At 48.0% G+C, this 18,571-nt stretch overlaps 1 protein-coding gene across 4 annotated transcripts in view; it reads right to left on the reverse strand.

Annotated features, from left to right (window-relative positions):
- Spata13 (spermatogenesis associated 13) overlaps positions 1-18,571 on the reverse strand; it is a 133,824-nt gene that overhangs the window by 48,196 nt on the left and 67,057 nt on the right. For all 4 annotated transcript variants that reach the window (XM_038309791.2, XM_038309792.2, XM_038309788.2 and 1 more), the window contains exons 3-4: positions 10,052-10,417; positions 7,333-7,477 (exon numbers count right to left, since the gene is read on the reverse strand). In XM_038309791.2, coding sequence (XP_038165719.1) covers positions 7,333-7,477; positions 10,052-10,417 — 511 coding nt within the window. The remainder of the gene's footprint in view (positions 1-7,332; positions 7,478-10,051; positions 10,418-18,571) is intronic.

The following is an 18,571-nucleotide window of genomic DNA, read 5'->3' on the forward strand; positions in this document are numbered from 1 at the left end:
CAGGGCGGAGGTGATGGCCCAGCATTAAAAGGCACGTTAGCGGTCTTTCAGAGACGTAAGTTCGGTTCCTACCACTCTCATCGGGTAGCTCAGCAATGCCTGTAACTCAAGAGGAATGCCCTGGCCTCCTGAGGTACTACACTTACATATTAACCCCCCCCCACACACACACACACACAGACACAGACACTAAGGAAACTAGACAGTCTTCTTTTTTGAACACAAGTTTATTCTAAGAGCAAATTGGGATAAAAATTTTAAAGTATCAAATATGACTTGGTAAAATATACGGGCTAGGCAGACTCAGAAATATAAATACATTTTCCCTGAAGGGTGTTAAAAGAAGGTGTACGAAGGCCAGGCATGGCAGCACGTGTTGTACTCTAAACAGTGTGGACTGTGAGGCAGGATGCTAAGTGTACGAGCTTTCCAGGCTACACAGCGAGTTCAAGGCTAGCCTAGGAAACAGAGAGGGACACTCAAACTAAAAAAACATTAAAGGGTTGGGAATGTAGGCCAGCGACAGAGCATGCTCAAGGCCTTGGCACCTATCCCTGGAGCCCTAGTGAGGGTAGTTTCACTATCTGGCCCACACTGGCCTTAAACTCTTGTCCTGCCTTAGCCTCTTGAGTGCTGCAGTCACAGGCAGTACCACCACACCCAGCTGACCGCAGCGCTTTTACCTCTAGGAACTTCAGAAAGACACTTAAAGGGCCACTGTGATTCACTGCCCTGACTCCGTTATCTCCAACACCACACCCATGCTGGAGAAAGGTATTCCCAGGACTGCCCAGGGGCCTTCCTTCACAGGCTACCAAAAGATAAGGCTGGCTTCTAAATAGAACACTTAGGAGAGGGCCCAGAGCTAGAGAGAACACAGCTAGTCCTGACAAGCGTGTGAGAAGAGAGACCAGAGGCCGTGAAGGAATGCTGCTTGCTCCTTCTGGTTTGTTCAGTTTGCCTTCTTACACCCATCCAGGATCATCTGCCCAGGGATGGCACTGCCTACAGGGGGTGGGGCCCTTTTATATTACTCATCAATCAGGAAAATACCCTACAGACAATACCCTACAGGTGAATCTTATGGAGGCATTTTCTCAACTCCCTCTTCCCAGCTATGCCTAGGTTGTTTGTATCAAGCTAACAAATTTTTTATCTATCTATCTAGATATCTATCTATCTAGATATCTATTTATTATGTATACAATATTCTGTCTGTGTGTATGCCTGAAGGCCAGAAGAGGGCACCAGACCTCATTGCACATGGTTGTGAGCCACCATGTGGTTGCTGGGAATTGAACTCAGGACCTTTGGTAGAGCAGGCAATGCTCTTAACCGCTGAGCCATCTCTCCAGCCCTCAAGCTAACAAAATTAACCAGCACAGAATGTATCTATGTGCCATGTTGGAAGTATTTTACTTTGCTTTTTAATTCGTAGGGGTATGGGGCCACAGTTAAGAAATTATCTTGACTCACAGAAACTTTGAGCTTTTAAACAGTGTTGAAAGTAAGAAGGGACCAGGGGGCTTCCGAAGGTTTGGACTAAACACAGTTTACATCTGGTATGAACGTGAGTCTACAGGGCCAGACAGTGGACTGCGGTGGTTAGAATGGGCAATGTCCCCTACAGCCTCGTGTATTTGAATACTTGGTCCTCAGTTGGTGGCACTAGTTAGGAAGGTGGTGCATCCTTCCTGAAGGAAGTGTACATCATGGGGAGGCTTCGAGAGCTAACTGCCTTACCCCAGTTCCACTCTGCTTTGTGTTTGAAGTGTGAGCTGCCAGCTTCCTGCTGCCAGGCATGCCACTTGCTGCCACGCTTGGCCTAAACCCCTCCTCTCTCGCCTCTGTCAGGCTGGATTCTTATCCCTCCAGAACAGCAAGCCCTAATAAACGTCTGTACATTGCTTATTTTACCAGGGCATCAGAAAGGTAACTAATATAACCTCTTAGCTTCTAGAAAGAATTGAACTCGGGAGACAGAAATGGTCCAACAGGAGCCCCAACAACAGGACCCACGTTGGGCACCAATTTGTTAAGGGAGGCCGCTTAGACCTGAAATAATCACCCAGAAACTGTATTATTTGTGATACTGTTTGGCCAATGGCTTAAGCATATAGCTAGCTAGCTCTTATATCCTAAACCAATCCATCTCCATTAATCCGTGCATCACCACGAGGTTGTGGCCTACCGGAAAAGTTTCAACAGACTCTAATGGAGGCATCTGTCTCTGGTGGCTACATGGCTTCTCTCTGATTCCACCTTTTTTCCTCCTAGCATTTAGTTTAGCTTTTTTCCCACCTCACTCTATTCTGCCCTATCACAGGCCGAAATAGCTTCTTCATTATTAACCAATAAAAGCAACACATATACAGAAGGATTTCCCACATCATCCACAGGCCAGCAAGTGAGCATTACAACAGCATCTATAAGCTACAGACTGATTGGGCATCCAGGCCAGAGATGCCGTAGTTGCCCAGGAGACCTAAACTGCCATACAAGTGAAACAATCTCCTGTTGTGGGATAGTGGGTAGCTGCTGCCCCAGGCGGTAGGGCCATGATCTGACTCCTGACATCTCTAGCTGTGTCTCACTGATCTTGGGGGTCCCTAGGAACAAAGCTGATGAGTACCTCCATTAAGGTGTCACATGATTAATAAAGCACAAAATCTGTTGGTCAGCCAAGTGTGACAGGGAAACCGAGGGCCCTGCATCTGGGGTCCCCACACAGCAGGTCATCTTTGGGCAGGTGTTCTAAGTAAGTCGTTTTCCTGTTGACAGCCTTCCATCCTTTCCCAGGTTATTATGCACCCAGCACAGAGTAACCCTTAGTGGAAGAGGTGCATCTTAATTCTCCAGACAGAGTGAGCTCGCACACATGGATGCTTGGGAGCTAATGGCTTGACAATAACACTGGGCCTCCAACGTGGGGGCAGGAGTGTGACTGACAGAAGACCTTCAAAGCTTGCAAAGTGAACCACGAAAGATGCTGTTTAATAAGCACGTGGGCATGATGCTCCTGATGCCGGCATCGGCTAACTTCTCTCTTCATCTTGATGGGAAGGGGGGCTCAGTGAATTCACTAAGAAACAAAGCACCCATCAGGCCATAGCTGCAGAAAGGGTGCCAGCCTGAGCTAGACCACAGGGCCTGCCCTCACCAGGGCTAATGATACGGTTCTCTGTAGGAACCAGACAGCTACTTGTGGGAAGCTGATTACAATGGACATTTTTATAACAGAGGGGCAATGATTTGTCCTCACTGAAAAAGCCACTTGTGCTGGACACAGATTACGCCCATTTCTTTGCTGGTATCACTAAAGTCTCCTAAACAGCCATGGCGTCTCCCAGATGCCACCTAGAACTTCCCAGTGACTGGCTCACACCCAACACCACCTCAGTGAAACCCAGTGGTCTAGGAAGCTTGGAGACATGCCCTGGTGCTGCCATGACACCCTGCAGGGGCACATGCTGTGAACCTGTGACTCATGTCACTGGCGGATGCTAAGCCACAGCCGGAAACCAGGAGTAAACACAGAAGCAGCTACTCTTGCAAAATGTCCTCTTCCCATTGAGCACTGCTCTGTCCAACTGCATTTCATCTCCAAGGGGAAAAGCCCTTCCCTGGGACATCCTAGCTCTAGCCTGCGGAATCAGAGCCTGGGCTTGTCAGTGCAGCCTCCTCTCGCTGCAGGGAAATGAACGCCCACGGGAACTGTTAGCAGCTTTTGTGGTCACTGCCACTGTGGATGCTCAGTGGGCCTCATACAGCAGCCTCACGCCCATCTTTCTTCTCTTCATTCGCCTTACCCCAAACTACTGTACTTGCTTTTCTCCTTCATTCACTCTCTGGCTTTCAATCTTTAAGTTTTATTTATTGATTCGTTGATTGAGATAGGATTTTGCTATACAGTTCAGGCTGGCCTGGAACTCACTGTAAAGCCCACAGTAACTTGGCTAACATCCTGAGATTAGACACACACACGACCACATAGGCCTGGCCATGTTTTCTTTCCAAACAGAGCACAAACCAGGAGCCGGTAAGATGGCTCAGAAGGGAAAGGTACCTCCGGCCAAACCTGACGACTTGAGTTTGATCCCCAGGACTCACACGGTGGAAAGGAAGATGCAAGCTGTTCTCTCATCTACATACATACCCTGTGGTGTGCTTGTGCAACCCCCACAGACATAGACAGACACACACACACAGACACAGACACACAGACACACACACAGACACACACAGACACACACACACAGGTTTTACTGTTGTTTTTTGTTTTGTTTTTCAAGACAGGATTTCTCTGTGCAGCCCTGGCTGTCCTGGAACTCACTCTGTAGCTCAGGTTGGCCTCAAATTCAGAGTTCCACCTGTCTCTGCCTCCTGAGTGTTAGGATTAAAGGGTTGTGACACCACGCCCAGATCTGCTGTTGTCTTTAATTGAAGCACTAACCAGAATACACTGTTTTTTCCTGTTGGCAATCACTCCATATTGTACTTAGAACCCCAAGACACGAGATGCTTTCTGTTTAGCCACTGCCTCTGACCACAGCGCCCTCTTCTGGCCATGTTTCTGGAGCTCAGTCACTGGCCTCCTTTTTAAACCTCCCTGTATTATCTGCTGCTGTTTTAGGGGACCTCACTATCTCTTCATCGCCCAGGTTGCTACTCGGTGTCATTCCTGCCCTTTCCTATTCTCCACAAGCATCACTAGTGGCGTAGGCAAGCCCATCGGGAATGTATTCAAATGCTGGGATGAAGAGTACCCCTGGGTATCCAAGTCCCTTTGGATGCCAAGCTCCTCCCTGGATACTCAAGCCCCTTTACCTAAAATAGCATGACCATAGCACCCAGCATACACACATCCTCCTATAGACTTGAAATCATTTCTAGATGGCTCACAATACTAGTACAATATAAAAACCACGTGCACAGTTGTTCAGCCGTCTAGTCATGAAAAGGCTGGAGTGTGCAGCATGTGTGAGGGTCAAGGCACAGGAGCCTGGGCATGTTCAGTAAAGATACGTCCTCGCAGTATTTCCAGTCTGTGGCAGGTAAACTCAGAGGACATGAAACCCAAGAATACAGAAGTCATCCGTGTAGTCTCTGCAATGCTGCATCCTGATTTACTGCAATAGCCCCTGGCCCAGAGTTGAGGCACTATACGTTTTTGTAAGCAAACTGACTTTTGATCAAAAGAGAAGAAGAACATAACGGATAATGAAGTAGGACCACTTTGTCCAACACATCCCTATGAGGTAAGAGGTGCTGGGAGAAGCAGGCAGCAGACAGCCAGAAGAGCGGTTGCCGAGTCAAAACCCTATGGCTTGGCTCTAAAGGAAGTTCCTTTTGCAACACCATGGATGCACATGCACCCAGTTCACAGACCTACGTCTTTCCCTTCCCCACTTTCTACTATGATTCTGTGTTGCTTGGGTTAGAAACACCAGAAAGGCACCTGAGCAGCCAGAGAGGAAGCAGGAATTATCACACAGACGAAGGCCGGCGGCCTAGCGAGGTTGGATGCAGCGACCAGCCTGTGGGTTATCTCCACGGAAGGAGGGGCATTCCCATAGTATCTGGGGTAGGTACAGCACTGTGGGGTGGGATGGTTTGGACATGAGTATCTCCCACCTTGCCGTCTTCTCCTGTAGAGTGTCCCTGTTCTGTTAAACACTTCCCTTCTGATTCACTGTCTCTCACGGGGCTTTAAGGGATGAAGGGAGCTCTGTCCTGCTCATCGCTCTCCTCTGACACACAGTGCTCACTGCAGAGGGAGCAGGGAGTGTGAGTGGACCCACACCAAGGAAGGGCTCTGTCGGGACCAGTCCGCTCCTGGCACCACCTGGGCACACACTGACGGCAGGGAACCAAATACCTGCAAAATGCAGAGGCAGGGGGACGCCACCCACATGGTGAACAGGCCACTGAGCTCAAACAGCTAGAGTCTCCATACTCGTGAAGTATGACAGGAGGGCAGGACAGGCTGGTGGTACAATGCCCTGCGACACTGCTTCTAGGGGCTCCGTGACTACCGGGGGCAATCCTGACATTGTACATGTCCTATCTAGTTCTCCAGCCATTCTCGGGGCACCTGACATCCTTCCAATCCATTCCTCTTTCCACCCTGCCCCCTATTCAGTTAGGGTCTCACGTAGACCAAGTTAGCCTCAAACTCACTATATAACTGAGTAGGACCTTGAACTTCTGATTCTCCTGCTTCCATCTCCCAAGTGCAGAGATGGTGGGCACGTACCACTATGCATGGTTTCATGTACTACTAGGGACCGAGCTCAGGGCTTTGTGAAGGCTAGGCAGGTACTCCACCAATTGGACAACATAGTTAGTCTGCACCCCCTTTTCTTTCTTTCTTTCTTTTTGGTTTTTCGAGACAGGGTTTCTCTGTAGCTTTGGAGCCTGTCAGCTTTGGAGCCTGTCCTGGAACTAGCTCTTGTAGACCAGGCTGGTCTCGAACTCACAGAGATCTGCCTGCCTCTGCCTCCCGAGTGCTGGGATTAAAGGCGTGCGCCACCGCCGCCCGGCTGCACCCCCTTTTCTTAAACAAGTCAGTTAATTTTGATGTTTTTAAAACCAAAGACCCCTAAAGGTTTTTGTTTATGCTTTTTTTTAATTAAAAAAATACATAAATCATGAAATAGGGTGCTTGTGTGTAGGGGCTGGGGAGAAACCCCTCCATTCCTAACAGCCTGACAACGTCTTTCAAGCTTTTCTAGTCTTTGTTGGTAGCCAAGCACATGCAGGCATGAGAGACTTTGATACAACCACTGAAGCACTGAACCCCCCAAATGACAACGGCATCCTCACCCCGAGTCCCCAGTTGTGACCTAGATGGAAACAGTCTTTGTAGATGGCATGGTTAAGATGAGGGCACTGGAGCCTGGGGGACCACCTTAGTGAGACTGGTGTATTTACAAGAGGGGGAAATGTGGGCACCCGTGTTTGCAGCAGGGAGACTGCCACAGAGTATGCAGGTGGAGATGGGGCTGCACAGGCCAGCCAAGGAGCCCTGAGGCTGGCAGAAGCTAGGTGAGATCTGGCATGGTGTTCCTACAGCCTTCAACAAACAAACGTACCAAAAACATCCTCCACACCAGAGCCTTGGGTCTCTACACCAGGATGGCTCTGCAGCAACTTAGGTGTGGAGACATAAGAGGAAGAGCTGGCGTCTAAAACTCAGAGTAACCCAGGTAACTACCGAAGCACTGCCCTGACCGAAAGAAAGATGGAGAAGGTACAGAATCACCTGGGTGACTCGAACTCCCAGACACCAGACCAAAGGTTCCGGGGCCTCGAGGAAGCCCCAAGACTCACCGGTGGATGCTTTCATCTGCCGTCGGCGCCCCACGCGGTCCAGCCCGATGGGAGTGCTCTGGGAGAAGGTGAAGGGCCGGAGGCGGGCGGAGACAGCCTTGTAGGGTGGGACCTGGTGTGCAGGCACGGGAGGCCTGGCTGCTGGCTGCGAAAGGAAGTGAAGAGCTGTGAGAAGGTGCCAGGAAGTCTCAGCTCCTGCGAGCCACAGAACGTTTCTGTGTTCTCACCCTCAAGCCACTGGCAGATGTGGAGTGGCTTCTGCAAACCCCACGATCAGCAGCAGGCTGCGCCAAGCTCGGGGGCAACAAGCTGTTCTAAGGTTTCCACAGCAGCCTCAGTGCTGGGCTCAGTCACTTTTCATCCCCGCTAAGAGCGATGCCACGGTGGTAGAGAGAGAGAGAGGGAGGGAGGGAGGGAGGGAGGGAGGGAGGGAGGGAGGGAGGGAGGGAGGGAGGGAGGGAGGGAGGGAGGGAGGGAAGGGGGGGGGCAGAGCGGTGAGGTAAAGTTAAGGAGGTAGGTTGCCGGGGTAGATCTGAGGAATCAAGGGCTGGGCCACAGCACAGACACACATGGTCACAGATCTCCAGTGTTGCTCTGCTTTTTATTGTTTGTTTGTTTGTTTGTTTGTTTGTTGTTTGGTGACTGGAGAGATGGCTCAGTGGTTAAGAGCACTGGCTACTATTTCAGAGGACCCAAGTTCAATTCCCAACACCTACAAGGCAGCTCACAACTGTAACTTTAGTTCCAGGGGATCCGACACCCTCACACAGGCAAAACACCAGTGCACATGATATAAACATAGATAAACCATTTTTTAAAAAAAGATCTTATTTTACATGTACAGGTGTATGTGTCTGTGTGTTACGTATGCCACCTATACGTGGATGCCTGCAGAGGCCTGAAGGTGTCTGATCCCCTGGTGCTGGAGTTGCAGGCAGATGTGAGCTGCCCCACACGGGCGTTCTAGAAGGGAAATAAGAATCATTAACCACTGAGCTGGCTCTCATTTTGTCCCTTAGTTTGTATATCTGTAGACCAGGCTAGCCTCAATCCCACAATTCCTCTGCCTCAGCCTCGTCGGTTCTAGAATTACAGGCAAGAACCACCATGTTTGCACACAATACTATCCTGGTGTTCAGAAATAAAAGTATGTTTTAAGCATCTTAGATTATACCTCAACTGTGTCTTGCACTCAAATATATTAATATATTACAACGTATTCAAATATGTTACAATTTGCTTTCGTTTAGGAATATTTCCTAACAAATGGGGTACTCTAAAACGAAAGGATCTCAGAGACCTTCAACTTCACTTCTGCTTGTGTTCTTTTGTTTTTGAGGCAAGGGTCTCATAGTCCACTCTGTCCTCAAACTCTGCAGAGCTGAATGAGCGGGAGGGATCACAGGTATGTGCCACCACACCGGGCTTTCCATTTTATTCACAGAACTCCAATCAACTGAATTAAGCTAGAGTTTCTCAGTGTTCGGTACGAGTAAGACATCATGCTGGCCCTGGCAGGAAGTGCTGTAATGCATAATCCAAGGCTAACATCAAATGTCTTTTTCAGAGAACTCTTACAGGAAACCTAAGAAACTACCTAACAGGTTTTCAAAATGAAACTGAACATATAAATTATTGTATAAACGATGCTGTGACTATCTGAGCATGAGCATGGCATTAGCTGGGCCAAATATACAAAGAAGTGTGAGTTTCTCCAAAGACTGGGCCTTTACTTGAACGCTCTCTGACCTTCAAGTGCTCACTACACACTTAAGAAATTTTTGCCGCACCGGGTGGTGGTGGCGCATGCCTTTAATCCCAGCACTCGGGAGGCAGAGACCGGCGGATCTCTGAGTTCGAGGCCAACCTGGTCTACAAGAGCTAGTTCCAGGACAGGCTCTAGAAACTACAGGGAAACCCTGTCTCGAAAAACAAAAAAAAAAAAAAAAAAACAAAAAAAAACCAAACCAACAAACAAAAAAAAAAAAAAAAAAAAGAAAAAGAAAAAAGAAATATTTGCCAAATGCGCTGAGGGACCAATGGCATTTATGGTCAAATCTGCAGCAGAACTGCAACTGAAAAACAGAATAAGGAATGGTGCTGCTGCTGCATGGTAGAGAGCCCGCCTAGCATGCTCCAAGCCTACCTAGGTCGCCCCTTCCAGGAGTGCTGGATGAAGGCCTGGGGGCAGAGAGGAAGAGAGCTGTGATAGTTCAGAAGACCAATTCTTCTCCGACCACAGTCTTTTGCTTTGTTTTGGGCGCGGGCGGGTGGGTGGAAGGAACGCAGGGCTCCATGCATTAAAGCAAATGCTCCATCACTGAGCTACATCCACCCCCACCCCCTTCTAGTTCATCTTTATTTTGTTCCTATGCCTGCATTCTAACAAGGAACCACGTTGTCTCTCAACAATCACTCCCTCAGGAAGTACGCTAGATAAAGCCCGGGGTATGGTCCCCTGGCTGGGGTCACAAGCTTCTCAGACAAGTGACAAGTCTGTGTTGTTAGCTGAGGCTCCAGGAAAGGAGATTGGAAAACAGACGATGAGAGAATGAACTGTTAGTGGGAATCCAAGCAAGTTTCAAAGTCAGGAGGAAAAGGTTTGAGGAGGTACACCCTCCTCGGAAGGAAAAAGCAGTGTCCAGTTTAGTCTGCAGGGAAGACAGAGGCAAGGAGCCAAGGGTCTCTGCTGGCCATGGTTGGAGACACCAGCTCTTACTTGGACCAAGAGGTTCTCCACATCCTCTGCCTGGGTGTTGCCATAGAAGCTGACCCCTCCAATCACAGATATAGGTCGCCTCCTCCAGCCCATCCTGGAACAGCCTGAGGGGGCGCGTGTGTCCTGGCCGGTGGTGGGCACTCTTGATGGCTGCGTCCTGTCCACATGGTCGTCACCTGGAGGGTCTGCAGCAATGGCATCTTCAGGGATGGACAAGCTTCGGCTAGCCAGCTGGCCATAGTCAGACAGTGGCCGTGGCCGGGTGCGCCTTCCTGAGCCCCATCTCCTCCTGGAGACGCGGGCCGCTGTCTCGGTCTGCTCCTCCTCCTGGGCTGAGCCCTGCTGCCCGTCATCCTCACTCACCACCTTTGCAAATGAACAGGCTGAGTGAGCTCAGAGATGCAGGCAGGTGCGAGCGAGCGGGTGGCTGCCGCCTCCCTCCCACTATGCAGAGGCCCAGGCTTCTTAGACTAACTGTGCCAGACACAGCGAGAGCACAACCAGCTGTGGATTAAATGAGCCGAAGTTCATTCCAGGCTGAATTAACTCTATAGCTTAAGAGACATTTGGGGACCAGCGATGAGCTACAGGGAGACATTTAAGAATGCCAGCGGGTCTACAATAAAATGAACATAGAACTAAGGTGGGCATTTCCCAAATAATGCTAGAACAGCAGGAGGCTAGTCACAGCACCCAGACACCGAGTGTGTAATCAGTAAGTGGGTAACAAGATCCACAGCTGCCCTGAAGTCTCTTCTTTTCAGTTTGGATGCTACTGTCAAACAGAAGGTGCTATGTGATTACATCCAGGGCCCCGAGGGCTCGACACTTGAGGATCCCAATGGAGCGGACTGAACCAGGCAGCGTTCCTAGAACTGCCAGACTGCAAACAAGCTGTGTGGGCCTGGACCAGTCGGGGCTAACCTTGGCTCTCAAACAGGATAACCACCATAGTCTCATACTCTATGACCGTCACCTGAGTATGGTGGTTCACGCAGTAATCTCAGTGCTTGGGAAAGAGGACGGTGGATTCAAGTCAGTCTGCGCTACCTAAAGAAGGCTACTGCAAAAGAACAAGGACAAGACCTTGAGACTCTAAAAGAGGCAGCCCATTTTTTGATAGCAATTCCTGGATCAAGCCTATGGGCCTGAATGTGCCGAGTAAGCACTCCACCAAGTGCTGATTTCAAATTAGACACCTATCTCTTCTAATACTTCAGATAAGTTTCCCATCTTTGGGGGGGGGGAGGAGGAAGGCAGGGTTCTGCCATGTATCCTAGGCTAGCCTACTAGCTACCATTCCTGAGTAAACAGTTATGCACCACAAGGTCCACCCAGCTTTATAAACTTCTTCAAAAGCAATTAGGAAAATACGCAGTTTGGAACTGGGCAGACTTCCATATCCATTCCTGTCAGGGCCAGGGGCTGGTTGGGTAACTTCAATTAAGTGGCTAAATTGCAGTCCTGGCAGGATAGGCCTTATTGGGTAGAGTCAGTTGTCACTCCACAAAAATGGTCACAGTATAGCCATGCCCGGGACTTATCCTGCCTGGAAATAGGTACCAGTCTACATGGCAGATGCCCCAAAGTCTGGATGCAGGAAGGAGTGGGGCTGGTCCAGAGACTGGCGGTGGTTGTCAGCAGTAGACTCAAGAAACCTGGACATCTTCAAGTACTCAGCCAAATACATACACACACACACACACACACACACCACTCTCTGTCTCTCTTTCATTGTGTATGTTTGTCTGTGTCTGTCTGAGCAATCTCCCTGCCCCAGGCTCCCCAAATGCTGAGATTATAGGGCAGTGTTACCCATCAAGCTTGTCCCTGTTCACTTTGTAAAAACACAAACCACACAGGCTATGAAGCTGCAGGTTGGAGGAGCCTGGGATATGCAGAGTAGGCAGAGTCGTCTACACTGGAAGGCAGGGAGGGCATCAGAGCACGCAGGTGACCAAGGGATGACACAGCAATCCCAGGTGCCTGGCCCTGCCCTGCCCTGCCCTGCCCTGCCCGTCAGACGGTCTGGGTCAGAAGAAAGTTAAATGGTAGAGACTTAGGAAGAGAAACCCCGTGCCAGTGACAATAGCCCTAAAAGGAAGCTTGTTTAGTTTCCTCTCTGACATGTATCAGTGTTCACTAAGATTATACACAAGTTCAGGGCCAGCCTAGATAACATAGTGAGACTCCCAACTAAAAAAGCTGCAGAGAAACCCTGTCTCGAAAAAAGAAAAAAAGAAGAAAAAAAATAAGATACAGTACACATGAATCAAATTAAAATGCTGGACCCCATAAGTAAGTACAGTTCATCAACCTAAAAACCTGTGCTAGCCGAGCAACGGTGGTGCACACCTTTAATCCCAGCACTCAGGAGGCAGAGGCAGGTGGATCTCTGTGAGTTCAGGGCCAGAGTGGTCTACAGAGTGAGTTCCCGGACAGGCTCCAGAGCTACAGAGAAAGCCTGGCTCGGAAAAGCAAACACCTGTGCTAAAGCAGACGCTGGACTGTAGAGACACCCTCCACCAACCTCTTTGTTCTTCACGCTAGAAACACTGAGAGAGAGAGGAGTGGAGCCGTTTCCCCAGGGCCACACACCCACTCGGGTGTCCTGTGTCTATGCCGCTGTCCCGTACCTTCAAGACATCGGTGAAGGGGCAGATTATACTCTATAAGTTCTGTGAGCCCAAGACATTTGAGAAAAGTCACCCCATACCTGCCTTTAAAGTACCTGCCTGTAACAGTCTCCCCAAAGAATTCAGTGGTCCTAAGGTCCCTCCCCTACACTAATTCCTTACACTGCTGGAGAGGGGGAGAACCGCAACCCATTTTCCCCATTTACTCTTCTACAGATCTATTTCTCCTAAAAGACACTCATTCCCACTCAACTTCCTTCCCCTCCTCCTTTCCCTACGGAAATGGTAGCGAAACTGCTAATCTTCACCAGCCACCGGAGGTATTTTCTGTGAGCTCACTCATACCCATACCCAGGAGAAGATACGCATGTTTTCATCCTCCCTGACATCACCACGGGAAAAGGAGAAATCATTACGTTAACACCGTTTCCTGAATTCTGTTTGAAAACCAGGTTATGATGGGGGACTGAAACAAATCACTGTTATCTGACACAGACTACTTAAGTACACAGTAAGAATAAATCCATTTATATGATGTCATTTAAAAAGGGTCAGAGGCACCTTGCTAGAAGAACAAGCGCACAGAACAAAATCCGAGGCACGGTGTAGTCTAGCTACTCACAAAGGCATGTATAGTTAGTTATTTTCTAAAGTTTTAGGTTTTGTTGTTGTTGTTAATGGCTAGAAGCTTTGTTTCGTGCTTATGCAACATGCGACTTGTATTTTCTTACCGATGCCAAAAATAAATATACCAGGAAGTGACTGCAGCTGGGCAAAGGTAGGCACAGTCAAAACAGCCTAGCAGGTATTCTGTGCCAGCTACTGTCTGAATCCAGGCAGCACAGAAGAACTCCAACTGTAAGGACTTAGATTGGTCATACTGTCACTGAAGATACAAGAGAAGCCACCCTCTAAACAGCAAGGAAATGTCCCACTGATCCCCAAATCTAGCTACAAAGTATCACATCAAGCTGAAACATCCATTTCAAGAGAAACCTCCTGTGAGCATTCAAAGGCAGTTCCTCAGCCAAAGGGAGGCAGATCCCTTCCCATGCCAATGGGGAACTGGCTACTTATGGACGAGCCTGAGCCTGACCCGCTAGGCGTGCCAGGCAAGGACTCTGCTAACAGCTGCACTGATTCTAAACAATCTTTTTGTTTTAAGCAGAACTTTTGTGCTTCCGGAATACTGTCCAGGTTCACTTCGAAGAGTGGAGAATACCGGGCTCCTTATTTTAAACACACCCTCCAGCAAACATCCTTCTCTCCAGATTGAGAACCTACCTGAGATTTAGCCATGGGCAGGGGCTGCCCACACACACACTGGAGGAACAGGCAGTTGACCACATCCATGTTTTCCAGAGTTGTTCAGGTCTTTTAAAAACTCTGATGAGGGCCCTACATGGCCATGCAGAGCTCTGCCTGATCCAATCCAGCAGGCTCAACTCAAGTCTCTCCAAGGATCTGAAGCTTGAATGACCAAGTCACACCCAAGTCATAAACCTCTGTAAACAGACCTTGCACTGTGGGACTGCCCTTTTTAACTCTTGCCTTTCTTAATTCTTCTGAAGTGGCTTTCCTAGTCAGTGAGCAATATTTTCTTCCTATATAGGACTTTTTTTTAAGTTACAGAAATAAAAGACTATGTAAACTGTTTGCTTGAAACATTTCTGTGAAAAGAAATTATTAACAGATTAAAAAGATAAATGCTTAAAAGAGTGTCTACTCAAAAGCCAGACACACAGGGTTAGCTGGTAAATGCCCCAAGACAGATGGAATCTTACCCACTCCATGTATCTGCAAGTGTGCTTTGGGCTCCCCCTGGATTAGGTGGGTTCTAAACCAATGGCTGTTGACTTTATATGCAGAGGAAAATTTGGATACAAACAGAAAGGAAGCAAGCTCTCAAAGATGTGATAGCACCTCATGGGATTTATCTACCTGGAAGCAGGGTTTCAGTAGCTTAAATTAGAGTCAGTCTTGACACATAGCTGAGGATGACCTTGAACTTCTGCTATTTCTGCCTCTGTTCCCCAACTCTTGGGATTAAAGTGTGCTAGGCAGAAATTCTACCAGCTGAGCTCTGTCCCCAGTTAAGGAATGACACATTTACAAGCCAGAGATTGTCACTGCCAAACTCTGACTCTGACCTTGTGGTTTCCATACCTGTGAGGTGGGAACTGTCTGCTGTTTTAGCCATCTGCTGCATATTCCGTGTTAGGCAAGTCTAGCTAGCTGAGACAGCAGGGGAATTCAGAAGAAAATATAACACGTAATGAAATTAAAGATACTCTGTGAAGATTAAAAAAGAAACTGATGGAGACACAGTTTTCTGAAAATGCGTTATCGTATCAAGCTTATTTCCCAGAATGCTCCTGGAGAACCACAGGACTTCAGCTACACCCAAGGAGATGGAAGACAAAGGGAAGACCCTCTACAGCAGTGGTTCCAACCTTCCCAACGCTGTGACCCTTTAACACAGTTCCTCACGTTGTGGTGACTCCCAGCCATAAAATTATTTTCATTGCTACTTCATAACCATAACATTGCTGCTGTCATGAATCATAATGTAAATATCTGATACGCAGGATGTCTGATAGGGGACCCCCAAAGGGACTGAGACCCACAGCCTGCTTTACAGGGATGCAGGCACAGTCTCCCTGCATGAAGGCCGGAACACATGCTTCCATATTTAAACTTCCTGACCACTCCAGAGGAAAGCACTAGGGGTATCTACTCAAAAACCAAGGCGCTAACGGCACCTGTCCCACGCTCCACTTCAGCAGAGTGAAGTTGGAGGCGAAGCCCTACTCCTGACAAAAACCCAAATCCTCATTTAAAATTATGACTTGAGTATCTTTTTTTAAAAAAAGACTCATTTATTATATATACAGTGTTCTGCCCGCATGTATGTCTGCAGACCAGAAGAGGGCACCAGATCTCATTACAGATGGCTGTGAGCCAGCATGTGGTTGCTGGGAATTGAACTCAGGACCTTTGGAAGGGCAGGTAGTGCTCTTAACAGCTGAGCCATCTCTCCAGCCCCGACTTAAGTATCTTTACCCTAGGATCAGAGCATTTCAGATTTGTTAGATCCAAAATAAACTGGAGACAAATGGCTATGTGTGGTGTCTCCAGGCATATCAAAGTGCATGCTGGCCTCCAGGCTCACTCAGTATAACAAGTACCCTGGCTCTTCTCACCTGCCGCCCCCCCCCCAACGTCTCCAGCTCATATTTTCTCCCCCATTTTCTCATTTCCTTATAACCCTGCCATTTTGGCCGTGTGTTCTCTCTCTCGCTTGTCTCCTTCTCTTCCTCCCTCCTCCTCCCCCATTCGTTCTCTCTCCTCTCCTGGCCTTGCTCAGTCTGCTGGCCACATTTAACCTACTACTTTCTCTCTGCTCTGGACTCTTCCAGTTACCCCTGGCTCTTCTCTCCCTCGCCTCTACAACACAAACCTCCCACTCAACCACACTGGGAGCAGTCATGGCCTCGGTTTATACAAGATTATTTCTGGATTCTAATTCTAGAGTATTTGTATACACATAAAGAGATCTCAGGGATGGGTTGTCCTGGTTGGTTTTTTTTTTTTTTTTCAACTTGACACAAGTTAGCGTTATTTGGGAAGAGGGACCTCAGATTAGAAAAAAGCCTCCATCAGATTACCTGTAGGCAAGTCTGTAGTTCACTTTATTGATTAATGATTGATGTGGGAGGACCCAGAACACTCGGGACAGTGCCACCCCTGAACAATAGTCCTGGAGCGTGTAGGAAAGCATACAGAGCAAGCCATGAGGAGCAAGCCAATAAGCAGCATTCCTTCACAGTCTCTGCTTCAACTCCTGGCTCCTGGTTCCTACCGCAAGTTTCTTCCAAGACTTCCCCTTCCTGACGGATTGTGTGTACTGAGATAAAATAAATCCTTTCCTCCCCAAGTTGCTTTTGGTCCCACTATCTTTTTGTTTGTTTATTTGTTTGTTTTCAAGACCTGGTTTCTCTGTAGCTTTAGAGCCTCTCCAGGAATGAGCTCTTCTGTACCAGGCTGGCCTTGAACTCACAGAGGTCTATCTGGGATTAAAAGCATGTGCCACCCAGCAGGTCACGCTATCTTTTTTTAAAGATTTATTTATTTATTATGTATACAGTGTTTTGTCTGCATGTATGCTTGCAGGCTAGAAGAGGGCACCAGATCTCTTTAGGGATGGTTGTGAGCCACCATGTGGTTGCTGGGAACTAAACTCAGAATCACTAGAAGAGCAGCCAGTGCTCCTGAGTCATCTCTCCAGCCCTGGTCACAGTCTTTATCAAATAACACAAACCATACTAAAGGGGGCCCAAGTCTAAAAGCAAAGTCCCCTACTGTTTCACACATACCTCATCACAGTCAGCCCAATGGCGATTTAAGGGCTATGTTTTTAAAACAATTTTGTGTACAAACAACAGTTTCCCTTGTACAATCATATCAGTGCTCAACAAGTTATGGAATTTGGAATATTCTGGCTTTCAAACATTTGGATTAGGGATGCTTTTTATTCCTTAAATGAAAATTCATGCGTCTGAAGACAGCCTGAGCAATATGGCACTGGTGTGCACAGGCGTGAGTTTTATATATATGCCCTAGGATTTCAAGTAAGAACTCCTAAGATTCCAGATGAATGACAGGCTTTCAAAGTGCCTAAGTAGGACTTGTGACCCAGCAGGTAGAGACAGGAGGGTGGAGAGGACAAGGCCAAGCTGGGCTACACAGCAGGACCCTCTCTCTAAAAACAAAACAACAAATAAAGACGTATTAACACGTCTAGAAAGAGAAGACTTGCTTTTGTGTTAACGCCTCTGTTCCCTTCATTCAGCCAGCCTATCCCTCAAATTCCCAGTTTTCTTGTAGCTTCACCTTTCCTCAAGCCATACATTTCTCCCTGGGTGTAAGGGTGCCGTTCCACAGGAAGGGGGCACACCCTTCCAACCTCACAGGGCTGGAGGCTACCACAGAAAACGTGGCCGATGTTCGACACCCAGCTTAAAGAATGTCCACCTTTCCCTCTACCAAACAGATGGTCTGATATTGTCTGATAGCCACACCAGACATATTCAGACGGTACACCTGTCACCTGCCAGCCAGAAAGGAATTTCCATTCTGATAGATCACAGGAAAGCTTAGGAGAGAGAAATCTGGCAACAAAACATATACACTAGAACCCATTCTTAGCCAGCAGCGAGAACTGGCCCCAGAAAAGAACACTGAAATTGACTTTTCTTCTTTTAGGAGTTCAGTTAAGGCTTCGTATGGCTTTTCTAGCCCCTAATTAAATAAGCTGGTAGCTGAGAGAAAACTTTCCCAGTATGATGACAATGGTTCACATTAATGTGATTATTATCCTACATTCTTTCCAGTGCTGAGGATGGGGCATGGGTCAGACAAAGCACTCGAATGCTGAGCCCCATCCTAGCCCAGGTTTTCATAAACATGAGAATGTGTAACATGTATTAATATTAGTCACTAGAAAGTTTATTAATGCTACTCATAACATTAATAGGACATGCTGGGGTGGGGGCATGACTCATTGGCAGAGTAAATGGCCTTTATCCATCCTGTAGACGGGACAGAGAAAAAAAGTAACTTCAGCCTATGATTAAAAATGCCTTTAAAGCTGGGCCCAGTGCCCTGGGCCTGGAGTAGTCAACGGAGGTCCCAGTTAGTCAGGAGGCTGGGGTAGGAGAAGCGCTTGAATCAAGAGCTTGAAGCCAGCCTGAGTAACATAGCAAAATACCTGTTCCCCCTACCCGCAAAAGGGTAGGTGTGGTAGCAAGAAGATCGAGAATTCAAATCAGTCTCAAATAACTAAACAAATAATAAGAGAAAAATAAATAACAGGGAAAAGGCA

The sequence above is a fragment of the Arvicola amphibius genome, chromosome 13, assembly GCF_903992535.2.
Source record: "Arvicola amphibius chromosome 13, mArvAmp1.2, whole genome shotgun sequence".
Classification (NCBI taxonomy): Eukaryota; Metazoa; Chordata; class Mammalia; order Rodentia; family Cricetidae; genus Arvicola; species Arvicola amphibius.